Source organism: Protomyctophum bolini (assembly GCF_963924005.1).
Source record: "Protomyctophum bolini genome assembly, chromosome: 2".
Taxonomy (NCBI): Eukaryota; Metazoa; Chordata; class Actinopteri; order Myctophiformes; family Myctophidae; genus Protomyctophum; species Protomyctophum bolini.
The window spans coordinates 5,198,210-5,213,589 of record NC_137863.1 but is presented as its reverse complement, the minus strand read 5'-3'; the positions used below and the strand labels follow the sequence as shown (position 1 = coordinate 5,213,589).

At 46.6% G+C, this 15,380-nt stretch overlaps 1 protein-coding gene across 1 annotated transcript in view; it reads left to right on the top strand.

The window, feature by feature from the left end:
* The first annotated feature begins 4,307 nt into the window (after positions 1-4,307).
* The window catches only part of LOC308326417 (uncharacterized protein), an 84,323-nt gene continuing 73,250 nt past the window's right edge, over positions 4,308-15,380 (top strand). Inside the window, exons 1-5 of the mRNA XM_080779297.1 lie at positions 4,308-4,440; positions 10,727-10,973; positions 11,688-11,898; positions 13,471-13,593; positions 14,416-15,008. Coding sequence (XP_080635423.1) covers positions 10,933-10,973; positions 11,688-11,898; positions 13,471-13,593; positions 14,416-15,008 — 968 coding nt within the window. The 5' untranslated portion in view covers positions 4,308-4,440; positions 10,727-10,932. The remainder of the gene's footprint in view (positions 4,441-10,726; positions 10,974-11,687; positions 11,899-13,470; positions 13,594-14,415; positions 15,009-15,380) is intronic.

Below are 15,380 nucleotides of genomic sequence, written 5' to 3'. Positions count from 1 at the left end.
ACAATACAACAATACAGCAACAAAATTTAGGTCAGAATCTTCAATAGATCAACTTCTATGTACCAAGATCACTCGATGCAGGTATAGTGCAGGAATATACACAATGATTAGTCTTTAGGGGGGTTGTGTTCCATTTGACATCCTTCTCCTATCACAGCAACTCACACATCTTGCTGCTGTGTTTGCACATTGTTGTACTTCAGCCCAGCAGATATGGGAGTTTTTTGTCATTGGTCATGTTTTCAAAATCTCCGTGTGTGGTTGTAATCTGTGGGAAGTATGTGTCTCTGATGTCTTGGTACAATGGACAGATGGTTAGGAAGTGTAGCTCGGTTTCCACTTCATTTTGTGTGCAGTGGGTGCACACATACTGAAGGGTTGCTCTGCAGGGGCACACATACTGTAAAGGGCTGGTCTGCAGGGGCACACATACTGTAAAGGGCTGGTCTGCAGGGGCACACATACTGTAAAGGGCTGCTCTGCAGGGGCACACATACTGTAAAGGGCTGATCTGCAGGGGCACACATACTGTAAAGGGCTGGTCTGCAGGGGCACACATACTGTAAAGGGCTGCTCTGCAGGGGCACACATACTGTAAAGGGCTGGTCTGCAGGGGCACACATACTGTAAAGGGCCGGTCGGTTTGAAGAACGGACGCTGAAACAAACGATGAAGAAAATTGAGTACAGATGCATCTTATAACTATAAAGGCTATTATCTGATTGTAAATGAGAGTGATCTAATCTTCTCTTTGTTCCTCTGCCCGCTGTCTAATCTATATTATGATAAGGATCACACACGCACGCACGCACGCACGCACACACACGCACACACACACACACGCACACACACACACACACACACGCACACACACGATTAGCAGAATGTTGATTAGGCTATACTGTGAGACACGCTGACAGTCATGAGGAAAGTGTGTGTGCAATATTCTTTCATTCTCTCTGCATTATCATGAACCAGCTAGGCCAAGCAGACTTTTTAATGCAGCTTTGCACATGTGCTCCTATTATATTCATATCATTTTAATGTACATTTTCTGCGGGTCTCATGAGTGTGTGTGTTGTGTGTGTGTGTGTTGTGTTGTGTGTGTGTGTGTTGTGTTGTGTGTGTGTGTGTGTGTGTGTGTGTGTTGTGTGTGTGTGTGTGTTGTGTGTGTGTGTGCGTATATTTATATCATTTGTGATAGACAATAATGTTTTTTAATTTCTGTGCTACAGTACACCATTGCACGGCAGTGTAATGGTGTATGTAAAGTGTGTGTAAAGTGGGGCTTAATTAAGTGCTTAATCACATGAAGAACCACAACACAGTGCTTCTCAAACGGTCCAGGACCCCCACAGCCCACATTGACATGCATTAAGCTACAAGGACCCCCCCATTGACATGCATTTGGACCCCCACATTGTGTAAGGGTGGAGAAGGTTCTTGGTCACAAGAGCAGAAAGTGCTGACCAGCTGGTATTATCCGCAGTTTGGTCTTGGCGATATTCTTCAGTTTTGACATGCATTTGGCCACGGACCCTCTATCTGAAAATGTCTTGTGGCAGGGAGGGACCACCCCCAGAAGAGAAGATCTAAAACTGATCAAGTTCGAGATATCTTCGTTATCTTTTCAACTAGTTTAAAAAAGGAATCGCAGATCTACAAGCTTGCGGGACTGCACACAAAGTGTGAGCTGTGTGAGCTTGTATATCTGCTATATTTGAGTAGCAGAAATATACAGGGATTATATATGACCCACCAATAAGGACCCTCTCGATGGGGCGGTTCGTGTATTCTTGTATTTGTATTACTGAGAATACGTACACGGTTAGGGTTATACGCATAGTTTTACTGGGGTTATAGCTTTAGGAACAGGGTTAGGTTTTTGGCACCGTTTTACTGAGGTTAAGAGCATGATTTACTTATAGGTTATACGTTTAAGGAATACCAGGCTGAGCCGTTCCGTTGGCTGTACGCCCGCGGGGTGACTCTGTTTTGGGGCAGGGCATTCTGGTTTAGAGTTCTCAACGGGCCTGAAAATTAAGGCCCGGCCCCGAACTGGGCCAAGACTGATCTGGCCCGAGGCCAAGGATTGTAAATGAGGACGGGAAGCGAAGGCCGTACGAACAGTGGACTCCATGTTGCTCCCTGGAAGGAAAGAAACATGCGCAATGGGCCTATATACGCAGCCAACACCTCCACGTTCAGCTTCCTTGGTCTCAGTTAGTTGCTCACGTTTCTTTCCTTCCAGGGAGCAACATGGAGTCCACCCTACGGTATTCGCTTCCTAACCTTATTTAATTAACCTCGCCCGAGGTTGGGCTGCAGGCCCTATACTGATTAGTCGGGTCGGGTTCAGGGCAGAATGTGAGAACTCTCTCTATAGTTCTGGTGTCCTGCAGTGAAGTGAACACATGGGGTTTAAGTGTTTTAAGTAGGCAGCCAGAAATCTCTAGTTCTGGTGTCCAGTGAAGTGAACATGGGGTTTAAGTGTTTTAACTCTAGTTCTGGTGTCCTGCAGTGAAGTGAACATGGGGTTTAAGTGTTTTAAGTAGGCAGCCAGAAATCTCTAGTTCTGGTGTCCAGTGAAGTGTACATGGGGTTTAAGTGTTTTAAGTCTCTAGTTCTGGTGTCCAGTGAAGTGTACATGGGGTGGTTTAAGTGTTCTGGTGTCCAGTGAAGTGAACATGGGGTGGTTTAAGTGTTCTGGTGTCCAGTGAAGTGTACATGGGGTGGTTTAAGTGTTCTGGTGTCCAGTGAAGTGAACATGGGGTGGTTTAAGTGTTCTGGTGTCCAGTGAAGTGTACATGGGGTGGTTTAAGTGTTCTGGTGTCCAGTGAAGTGAACATGGGGTTTAAGTGTTCTGGTGTCCAGTGAAGTGTACATGGGGTGGTTTGAGTGTTCTGGTGTCCAGTGAAGTGTACATGGGGTGTTTTAAGTTTTCTGGTGTCCAGTGAAGTGTACATGGGGTGTTTTAAGTAGACAGCCAGCGCAGGGTGAGTAATGCCGTTAGACACACACACACCAGGCCTGTGTTTGTACATGTCACGACCTTAGACGTTTATGAGGTGCACGCAAAACGGCCTTAACAACACACTGTTGACACGCGTTTACACACACACACACACACACACACACACACACACACACACACACACACACACACACACACACACACACACACACACACACTTGACACGTGTTTACAAGTGTGACAAGTTGATTCTACAGGAAGCACAACAGGGCAGCCTAACACAAAGTATAATCAACCCCAGTATGAGTTAAAGTTTTTACGGTTGGGTCACGAGTAATTATATTATCCCTTTTCTCCTGTTTTTACACAAAGCTACTCCTGGTCAAATATTGAACTACAAGTGGAAGTGGCTCTGTCAAACTGAAGGATACAAGAACATTACGTGGGCCCTACAAAACATGTACAAGAAAGAAGGGGAAAAAAAGTCATTTTTGACCCGAGATCAGATTCTAAAAAATGTCTTCTGCATCTTGACAGTTTTCTGAAAAAGCTATGTTTCTATGTCAGTGGTTCTTCAATTTAAATGAATAGCAGACCTACAAGCTTGTAGCGCGATCTGCTATTTTTCAATAGCTAAAGCATAACATAATGCTATAACACCAAAATGGGGTTCCCGCCCCCAAAATGGGTTTTAAGTATTGTAAAGTACCCTACAAATGATTTGAACATGCACAGTACATCATTATGAAATAGACCTAAATGTATCCTTTGGCTTCTTGTTTAAGCACAAAATAATTGGATACAGGTTTTGAAGCAATTCATAGAAATTGGGAGAAATATTAGATCATAATGGTCGAATAATATAGCCTATAATTGTTTGACATTTTGGGGGAAAATAGGCAACTTTACATCGATTATAGTATAGTCCACTTTTCCTTAGTGCAAACTAAAGTTTATATTATTTTCAATATCAATGCATTGCTTGCTGTACACTCTCTCACTCCCCTTGAGGGCCCCTGGGGGTCCTCAGACCCCACTTTGAGAGGTTCAAGTGGTTCATAAAAATAAACCCCATATCCTCCTAATTAGAGCTCTGAAATGTTGAGTGACAAGCTGCTGCTAGGCCAAACAAACCTCCATGTCTCTCGCCATGGGACGGCCCAGCGTCATGGGATAAGCCCTGCATGAGGCATGCCTTGCACAGCAGAGCAGAGCAGAGCAGAACTCAGGGGGAACTCTTTGTTACCTCCTCCTCCTCCCCCTAAAACAGAACTCTAGTCTCTGACTACACACCGACCGACACACCGCTGTGCTGCTGCCTGCAGGTCCCTCTAGACGCGTCTGTCTCGCCGGGCACAAAGTTCACAGATCTCCGCAGGGACCAGAGAGACCTTCACCTGACTGACTGACTCAGTGATCATCTCCGCTCCAACGCTGCACAGCAACACCGCGGGGAGGAACTGAAGGTAACGACAAAACAAACAAACAAAAACAAATGTAGGCATTGTTGTAGCAAGCAGATGTTCCACTGATCACAATGATCGATCAACTCTAGTCTTTCTTTGCACACTTTTGTTGCTGTGTATCTGTAGGCTACTTCGCGTCGTCTGCAGGCTATAGTTGTCGGTTTGTTTGTGCTCAGCTGTGCCCAATTTAACTCAACTAGTAAACTTTGTTATGTTTAAAAAATGTAGAGTTCTTATTAGTATAGCCTACTAACACAAACACACTGATGAACATGACAACGTGAAGGTGTAGGCTGGGTACCCCACTGTGCACAAAACAAGCGTCATTTGCATTCTGAGGCGATTTTGTAATGACGCGCAGCGTCGCTCGCCGAAAACAACTGACCAACGCGCGTCGGTCAGTCACGGTCAGCTTGAGGTGAGGATCGGTCCGTTTGAATGGCTGTGAACCCCAGTTAAGTTCACATTCTATTGGGATGCTGTTATTATGCACAACTTAAGATTTCTCGAGTTAAAACTGGCAGCAAATGAACTTTTTTTGTGCTACAGTCAGTCTTTGCGGGCTACTTTAACCTCGACATTTCGATGAGAAAGTAAATGTTGTGGGCTAAATAAATAGGTTTGGTTTGGTAGCAACACATAGTTTAATCATAGCGAACAGATGTGAGGCTATGATACATGCAGGAGTGTACAAGTGTGGCTTATACAAGTCGTTCCTGCCGGGTTCAATTAAGGCTCAACAACTCGTCTTAAAGACCACAGCTCGTCTTAAGGACCACAAAGTGCAAAAGTGGTCCGACTGACACTTTTGACAAACTGTTTGTGTAGCGAAACAAAAATGCAAGTATATATTGTAGGTATCAGTGACATTCTGTGGTTACAACGAAATTGGTGACGCGTGGAATTCCGTGACTCCAGAGGGTCTATCTACTATATGCCTATATTATGATATCTGCAGCTTTGGTTGCAGTTTGAGTTTTATTGCAGGGGCTTTCAATACTTTTCAGGCCTATACTAGGACTCCTATCCTTATAGCTTTCTGGGACAGAGATGGAGCAGGGACCCCCACACCCACTATATCACACCATTGTCATTGTGTTGCACGATTACACTTTATCATAGATTTGACAGCACTATCATTAGTGCAGTGTAAATGTATGTTTTTTGGTTTACACATTATTCTTTCTTCTCCTTTCTAACATTTAACCACTTAAACTAAACTTGACCTTTGGCTATGTAGGCTACTGTGTGTGTGTGTGTGTGTGTGTGTGTGTGTGTGTGGCTACTTCTACTCCACTACATATTGGCTATTTCGGCCATTTGAAATATTTTTCATACATTTTGAACTTGTGAAATGGGACTATCTGCACAATGAGTATACTTTTACTTTTGACGCCAATACTTTTGTACTTTTACTCAAGTATAGACTACATTTTGATTATGAGACGTCTACTCGTAACAGAGTACGTTATTGATTCTGACACTTTTACTGAAGTAAAACGTGTGAGTACTTCTTCTTCACATCACTGGTGTGCACGTGAAAAATGGGCCTCGGCTTGTCTCAGATGTAAGAAGGGTGCTATGGGGGGGTTACGTTACGAGGGGAGCTCTGAGGAACAGAGGTTGGGACCCTCTGTCAGAGTGACTCTCACCTTATCTTTATGAGCACTAGAAAGGGCTGCAGTGAGGGGGGGCAGGGTAGTGCTGTCCCCTCACAGCTAGACGGTCCTGGGTTCGGTTCCCCTGTCCCCTCACAGCTAGACGGTCCTGGGTTCGGTTCCCCTGTCCCCTCACAGCTAGAAGGTCCTGGGTTCGGTTCCCCTGTCCCCTCACAGCTAGACGGTCCTGGGTTCGGTTCCCCTGTCCCCTCACAGCTAGACGGTCCTGGGTTCGGTTCCCCTGTCCACTCACAGCTAGACGGTCCTGGGTTCGGTTCCCCTGTCCCCTCACAGCTAGACGGTCCTGGGTTCGGTTCCCCTGTCGCCTCACAGCTAGAAGGTCCTGGGTTCGGTTCCCCTGTCGCCTCACAGCTAGAAGGTCCTGGGTTCGGTTCCCCTGTCCCCTCACAGCTAGAAGGTCCTGGGTTCGGTTCCCCTGTCCCCTCACAGCTAGAAGGTCCTGGGGTCGGTTCCCCTGCCCCCTCACAGCTAGACGGTCTTGGGTTCGGTTCTCGCTGGGGACGTTGTGGGCGCTGGGGGTGTCCTCTCTCCCCTGCGTCATCAGTGCCCATACCTGAGGAAAGAGCCTTTCTGTGTGGAGTTTGCATGTTCTCCCCGTGTCCCCTAGGGTAGGTAGGTACCCTCACAAAAAACATGCACTAATCCTGGTCTCTAAACCACCTCCCCCTGGCCAGCCGGGGCGTCTGATGGAGGGGGAAAATAACTGGTTGGAATAACGTGTTCCTTCCACGTGCTACGTCCAACCAGGGAAACTCCCCCCTGTCAGGTGAAAAGAAGCAGCTTGGACTCCTCATGCATAGAAGGAAGCAGCATGAGGTCAGTCTGTTGCTCTCCCCAGGTTGGTAGAGGGAGTGTAGAGCCCAGGATTACATTAGATAATTGACACTCCCATTAAAAGTAGGATCTTCTTTAGCTGTTATCTCTGAAGAATACGTCGCTTGGTGAAAGATAAACATCGTGAGGTAACGCTAACATTAGCAGTTTCTTTCTTCTCTGGGAGGCCCGGGATGCAAACGAGTAGCATGTATCCTTGGGCTGGGGGGGATGGAATATCAACAAAAAAAAAGAAGGCCTGTTTCTGCAGCAGTGACATTGTTTTAGCATCTGTGGCGCCATGCATAGACATTTAGCATCGAAGACAAAATACCAAACTGGGGGGAAATCCAGTCGTGTGGAAATATGTTGAGAATAAATTGTTATTGTATGACCTATGGTTCAAGAGTTATTAGCCCTGGTGCAACGCACAGGTCCTCGCTCTACTCCTGGTGAGAGCAGGAGTGGACCTGGTGAGACGTAGGAGGGGGGACAACCCACAGAGCATATGTGCCAGAAGTGTACCTCCCAGCCCTGGCAGAGTAGTTCTGGAGTAGTTCCAACGGATTGTGTGCCCCTGGTTTTTCCCTATAGTGGGACTGATTGAGGGTAGCTATACTGGGACGTAAGTCGGGACTTGATCAACCCCGGCTGGGTCGCCTGAGTGAGGGGTATGATGTTGGGAGACCCGAAACCCCGTTGACCTCAGGATACATCACTGAGGATATGTCCCAGGTGATGACCTCAGGATACATCACTGAGGATACGTCCCAGGTGATGACCTCAGGATACATCACTGAGGATACGTCCCAGGTGATGACCTCAGGATACATCACTGAGGATACGTCCCAGGTGATGACCTCAGGATACATCACTGAGGATACGTCCCAGGTGATGACCTCAGGATACATCACTGAGGATACGTCCCAGGTGATGACCTCAGGATACATCACTGAGGATACGTCCCAGGTGATGACCTCAGGATACATCACTGAGGATACGTCCCAGGTGCATCCATGTGATGTTTTTTTGTTTTGTTACTGTATGCCAAAATGAGGCACATTTGAACAAGAAGATAAAGATGTGGGGTGGGGTGTCTTGGAGATAATGGTAGGAGAGAGAGAGAGGGACCTGTTGGCTTTGTCCGAGGTTTACAGGTCTTTAAATGAATACGTTTTGAAACGTCTATGGGGAAAATGAATGGGGAATTCTCCTCGGGTTCCCTCGTCATTCTAAAAGGCGGCGGGACTGCGACGCTCTGTATACTTTCTTATTGCAAGTCACTCTGGATGAGTGTGTGATAAATGCCTACATTGTAAACAGAGAGAGAGAGATTTTAAGAGTTTAAAAGTGAAAAGGGAATTAACAAATGCTAGTATTGAGTGTGCCATGTAACTCATTTTGCTAAAAGCACACTTTGAGACTCGTCACAGACACACATAGTCGGACACGGACATTACTGGTTGTATAGGAGTGGTTGCACCACTCAATAAGAATCTGCCGCAATTATTTTCAGCAAAGCAAAGCGCCAAAGCCCCTTCTAATGAGCCCTGCTTCCAGGGCAGAGTGTTAACTGCAAAAGATTGTCGTTGTGGCATAATTATTATATATTTGTTTTAGATCTTACACTGACAGTCATGGAACATGGCAGAAATATAATTAAAGTCTTGACTTGGACACGTTCCATCTGGACACATGTTCTTGGACTGACGAGCCGTGAAAGGATTTATGGAGGGGAAAGAAAAAGAAGCATTTGTGTGTTTGATGTTAACCCATTTAGGCCTGAAAAAATGTCTTCTAAATCCTGACAGTTTTCTGAAATACCTATGTTTCTAGGCCTATATCACTCAATATTTCATGTCAAGGACCCCAAAATCTGTAACCCCCATCTGAAAATATGTTGTTCCAGGGACCTCCCCAGAAGCAAAGATATTTGAGTTAAAAACGTTTTTTTTCTGAAAAAATATATTCCAAATTTGAGGCACATTTTCAGGTTTTTTCAAAAATAGCAGAGCTACAAGCTCATAGCGCGCCACTCGGTGGCGCGCTATGAGCTTGTAGAGCTGCTATTTTTCCAATAGTTAAAACACCAAAAGGGGTTCCCGTACAGAATGGCTTAATGAGATGGACGACGTTAGATGTCTGGATGGATGGTTCCCCGTGGTGGTTTGAAACAACTAGGACTCACAGCCAGGAGGAGAGAGTCATCTGAACCGTACGGACACCAGATGTGGGCAGAGACCATGTGTTGTGTTGAGGATATGACAGGCCTCTCACTTCCATGCTGTCAGCTGGTGGAAACCTTGGAGGCCTATATGTCTGCTTTTTAATGTTTATTTTTTGAGAGGCGCGCCACTATAGATAGCCCCATCTATATTGAGCTATTGGTGTGGATTTTCGTCTAACACAAACATTAACAAACATTAAAGGACCACTTTTCAACCTATCTTCATATAATAGGTACTCACTAATAATCATGAAAAAATGGTGCAATTTTTGCACCATTTGCACTGCTGTGGGCAGTTTAGAAACCGTCCTCCAGTGACATCATCGATGGGGAATACAAGCTAATAAAAACTGCAGGCTTTCTAGTCCTGACAAGTTACAATGCGAAAATGGAAGCCATCGTTCTCACAATAATGAAAATCTAAATAATCTTGTTTAATTATTTTTTTGCCTAATGATGACGGTTTCTAAAGTGCCCACAGCCCTCCTATGAGACACAGACTGAGTAGAAAAGAATCGTGGCATTTCTTCATGATTATTAGTGAAGATGGGTTGAAAAGTGGTGAAGTGGTTCTTTAACAAACATTAACAAACATTAAACAAACATTGACAATGAATGGAGAATCTACGTCATGTGTGCATGGACCAGCAAATCGACATGTTACGTCATGACAATGTATGATGATAAGACTGCCCCTCACTTCGCACGAGTGTGATTTTTTTTTAAATTCTTGTAAATCAATTCCCTACTTCGTCGTACAAGAGTTTGGTGCAAAAAGTTGCTAAAATAGCTGATCAACGCGCTCACAACGCATCACGCTGCATTGTGACAGGGGGGCGGACCAGTGGCTCAGGGGTAGAGTGGCCGGGTAGAGCAGCCGGATATGGGAACCACCAATTCCCCTAAACATACAGTTTTTTGAGTGGTGCAGCCACTCCATTGTCCAGCAATGTGTGTGTGTATCCCTGCCTGCCTGCCTGGGTCCCTGGGTCCATCCGAGCACGGAAATAGTACAGGTTTGTCTCAGATCTACAAGTTCACAACGTGTTGCTGTGCAAGTACAGTACAGTACAGTACAGTACAGTACAGTACAGTACAATACAGTACGACTGTGGCTCAGGGGGTAGCGCAGGTCGTCCAATGATCCGTGGGTCGGCGGTTCGAATCCCGGCTCCTCCTCCTGTCTACATGTCGAAGTGTCCTTGGGCAAGACACTGAACCCCAGATTGCTCCCGATGTGCTGGTTGGTGCCTTGCATGGCTTCTGTCGCCATCGGTGTATGAATGTGTGTGTGAATGGGTGAATGTAATGCACAATCTATGTAAAGCACCTTGTATAAAGGCACAATATACTGTAAATGCACCATTTACCATTTACAGTACAGTACTATGAAGAACAGTTTTTTTGGACATACGGTATAAGGTTTCCACCCGACCGACAGCGTTAATATGTATAGGCCTCAGTTTATCTCTCTCTCTCTCTCTCTCTCTCTCTCTCTGCCTCTCTCTCTCTCTCTGTGTCCCCCCTTCCCTTCCCCCTCTTAACATCGCCTCTGTCCATGTTCCAGGTTGTGGTGTGGGGGTGTGAGTGTGTGTGTGAGTGTGTGTGTGTGTGGGGGGGTGATTGATGACGACAGAGACTGTACTACTGGAGGGAAACCCTTGAGGACAAACCAAAACCCCGGCCAGTTGGAACGGAGCGAAACGGAGCGGCGTCTGATCTCCTCCTCCCGTGACTTGCTTGTTTCCTGCGTCCCCCGGGGCGGGCGTCATCATGCCTCCTCTCCTACGGCCTGAAGTGACGTGGTTTCTGAGGTATGGGGCTGTGTGTGTCCTTGTGTACTTGTCATGATTAATGATGTAATTGCGTGCGTGCGTGCGTGCGTGCGTGCGTGCATGCGTGTGTGCGTGCGTGCGCTTGTTTTTGCTTTCACAACAATCTGCACAGGCAGGGCCAATATGACAACTTTAACATAACAAAAAAAATATAATTTTACACTTTTGAAAATATACATATATCGTTGCTGTCGGGAAGAAACCTCTTATCTCCATATTTTAACTTGCCCTGCCATAGATTATTATTACAAAACGTACATTAAACAGCCATTTTGGCGATCTACAAGCTCAAAGTGGGACATTCGGCAAGTTCTTTGTACTTTAAGTGCATTTTGATGCCACCGCCGTTGTACTTTTACTCAAGTACATTTTGAATTCCGGACGTTTACTTGCAACAAAGTATTTCCATATTGCAATATTGATACATTAACCCATTCTTGGCGGGAACCCCTTTTTGTGTTAGCATTATGTTATGCTTTAGCTATTGAAAAATAGCAGATCTACAAGCTCACACTACGTCGCACTACGAGCTTGTAGGTCTGCTATTTTTGAAAAATCTGACATAGAAACATAGCTTTTTCAGAAAACTGTCAGGATGTAGAAGACGTTTTTAGAATCTGATCTCAGGTCAAAATGGGTTAAGTAAAGTTAAAAAAACGTGAGTACTTCTTTGTCCCACGGCTGTGCCCCAAGGTGCTGCGTGCCTGTGTTGCTGTGCCTCCTGGGGGTGGGGCTGTGCCAGGCCCAGAGGGACTGCACCGGGGCAGACTGTCCCGAGCTGGACCACTGCATCGAGGAGGTTCTGGAGAACGGGGAGTGCTGCGCCTCCTGCGTCCAGACGGGCTGCACGTGTGAGGGCTACCAGTACTACGACTGTGTCAACGCCGGCTTCAAGAACGGCAAGGTGAGACCCATACCGACACCGGGGATTAACCCATTTAGACCTGAGCTCCATTTTACAAAATGTCCAGTTTTCTGAAAAACCCATGTTTCTATGTCAGTGGTTCTCAAACATTTTCTTTTGGACCCCAACAAATATATGTAATTGGCCCGCCGACCCCCATCTGAAAATATGAAGCAAAGATTTGAGTTAAAAATGTTCTGAAAAAATATATATTCAAAGATTTGCACCACATTATCACGATTTTTCAAAAATAGCAGACCTACAGGCTATGAGCTTGTAGATCTGCTATTTTTGAGTGGTGCAACCACTCCAAGGAACAGCAATATCCGTGTTCGCCTATATGTACCTAGCCTGGATCCAGCCCAAAGACCCTGCCCACTCTGCATCGCTTCAAGAAAGCTACAGTCTGATAATCAGGCTACTATGTACCTATGTGGCCAGGAGCACCAGTACTGTATATGACTATGCGTACCAGTAGGGGCGCTGTTGTGCCAGAAACAGAGAGAGAGAGGGAGTATTAGTGCTGCACTGTTGCCTGCTAATGAGAGAGAGAGAGAGGAGAGGAGGGGGGGGAGGAGAGAGTTGAATTGAATTGAGTTGCACCACTCAGTTCACACAGGTGTGATTTTTCAATAGTGCTTCAAACACCAAATAGTGCTTCCGTCCCAAAATGTGTTAAAACACAAAGTTTGGAATCACTCGATCGTGTTCAGTAATTTAAGCAACATTCTGCTGCCTCCTGCATTATGTGCAAATTCAAAACAGGTGGTCAAAACACGCAGGGCTGTGTTGAGTGATATCCAATGAGCACACTTCCAAAACAAAAAATAATAATCATCTGCAAAGAATGTCTTGACAGAAAGTAGCTCATCATATAACATGTCTATTGTCTAACAGTGGACAGTTTATGAAACAAACACTGTGCAGATAGAAAGAGGATAATTCAATACAGCTGCAATGTTGGTGAGTTTGACGTAGTTTAATTGAGAGTATGCGTGTGACATCATCATCAAACCCGGAAGTTACGCAGGAACGCCTACTGGCAAAAAACTACTTTCTGGCCTTGACAGCCCAAACATCCACACAGAAAAGATTGGACTTTTCTGTTTGGATGAATGGGCGGTCAATGGGCGGTCAATGGGGAAATTGCACCTAGTCTCATATGGTCGATACCACAGACAAATAATTACACTAATTGTTCCCTATACCCATCCGGCCGCACGCACGCACACAAACGCGCTAGTTTCATTAGTGTTTCAGTGACTCGTAAATTAAAAACGTTCAACTCCAATTGGTTTTCTTCATTACCGTCCTCCCACCATTGTTCTCTCATTGTTACTCGAATAATATTTCATCAGTGATTTCCAATTTTGAAATTGGAAATTGGTTCTTTATGAGGATGAAACAATATGTGCTCTGACACCTTTTAACCCCTCCAGGTTCCAGAGGGGGACTCAGAGGGGCAGCACACAGTGACCTTTTATTAACCCCTCCAGGTGCCAGAGGGAGACTCGTACTTCGTATAGACTACGGCAGCACACAGTGACCTTTGACCTTTTATTAACCCTCCAGGTGCCAGAGGGAGACTCGTACTTCGTAGACTACGGCAGCACAGAGTGTGCGTGTCCAGAGGGAGGAGGGAGGATCAGCTGTCACTTCATCAGCTGTCCCGACGTTCCTGCCAACTGCATCGAGGTGCTGCTTTATTATTATTATTATTATTATTATTATTATTATTATTATTGAGGGGCCAAGCTCGAAGGGGCTATTATTTGGAGGAGCCATTTAACCCATTTTGACCTCTAGATCAGATTCTAAAAATGTCTTCTACATCCTGACAGTTTTCTGAAAAAGCTATGTTTCTATGTCAGTCGTTCTTCGATTTTTCAAAAATAGCAGACCTATCTGCTATTTTTCGTCCAATGATCCCTGGGTCGGTGGTTCGAATCCCGGCTCCTCCTCCTCCTCCTGTCCACATGTCGAGGTGTCCTTGGGCAAGACACTGAACCCCACACTGCCTCCAATGAGTCGGTCGGTGTGAGCTGAGCTCGCCTCCATTGGTGTGTGAATGTGGGAAGTGAGGACGCTGCAGGCGTCGACTGTTCGCTGCTTCACCTCCGAATGTATGAATGAATGAACCATTGTAAAGCGATTTGAGCACTTGGAAAGTAAGTAGCCTTGCTGAGCCATGAGGCCCATAGGGCAGGAGCCTATCTCCTGTTTCTGTAGCGTGAGGTACAAGTACACCCCCTGGACATGACGCTAGTATGTCACAGGGACTTACCCCCGATCCAACCCTTGATGCTGAGTGTCAAGCAGGGAGGCTCTGGGTCCCATTTTTAGAGTCTTTGGTATGACCCGGCCGGGGATCGAACCCCGACCTCCCAGTCTCATGGCGGACACTCTAACCACGAGTCCACTGAGCTGGTAGACTTGGAGCACTTGGAAAAGCGCTACAAAAATGCAATCCTTTATTATTATTATTGATATCAGCATATGAAACATGTTCCCTCCCAGGTGTCGGAGCCGGCGGACGGCTGCGCGCAGTGCGAGCGCATCGGCTGCGCAGACGGCGACGGGCAGAAGTACGAGGCGGGCGACTCGTTCACCGCGGAGCCGTGTCGGGTGTGCCACTGTCCCGCCGAGGGCGGCCAGCTCATGTGCTACCCGGAGCCCGACTGCGACCCCACTGCGCCTGCGCAGCCGCAGCACAAACCCCCCGCCGTCCACCACACCAAGCCCGCCTCCGCCGCCGCTACGGAGGAGGGGAACGCGGCACCCGTCGGCCCCCCGTACGCCTTCGACCGAGGAGGAGGAGGAGGAGGAGGAGGAGGCCGCCACTCGCCGGCCGTCCCCCCCGCCTTCTCCAAACCGCTCCGACCGGCGCCCCCACTAGCGCCGGCTCCCGTCCCCGTCCCGGTCCCGGTTCCGAACGGCGGCAACCTGCCGCTCTTCAAGCCGGTGTCGGCCATGGACAGCGGAGAGGAGGACATGGAGGACGACGACTACGACTACGGTCCGATCACGGAGCATCCCGACCTGTACGACCACCGCCACCTGGAACCGCCCTTCTTCTACCCCAGCCAGTCGCCCTCCTCCTCCGACAACAGGTGAGAGTCGGTCGGGACAGCATCGTATAATCAAAGTATAGTGTTAATCGACAGCAAAAAAATTATAAAGGGCTTATAGGCCTCATATGTGACCAGATTTGACTGAGAGACTGCCATCGCGCAAATTCCAGCAGAGGAGAAAAACTTTTTTTATTTATTTTTTCTCCAAAATGAGCAGACTCTTCACATACTAGAGCATGTCTGAAAGCGTGTCGGAGCTGAAATCGACATGTAAATATGAAATAAATGATTAAACATGTAGCTAGGTGTAATGTTAGAGACCACAGAAGACATGTAAATATGAAATAAATGCTTAAACATGTAGCTATAGGTGTAATGTTAGAGACCACAGAAGTGAACCTTTCAAGCCTG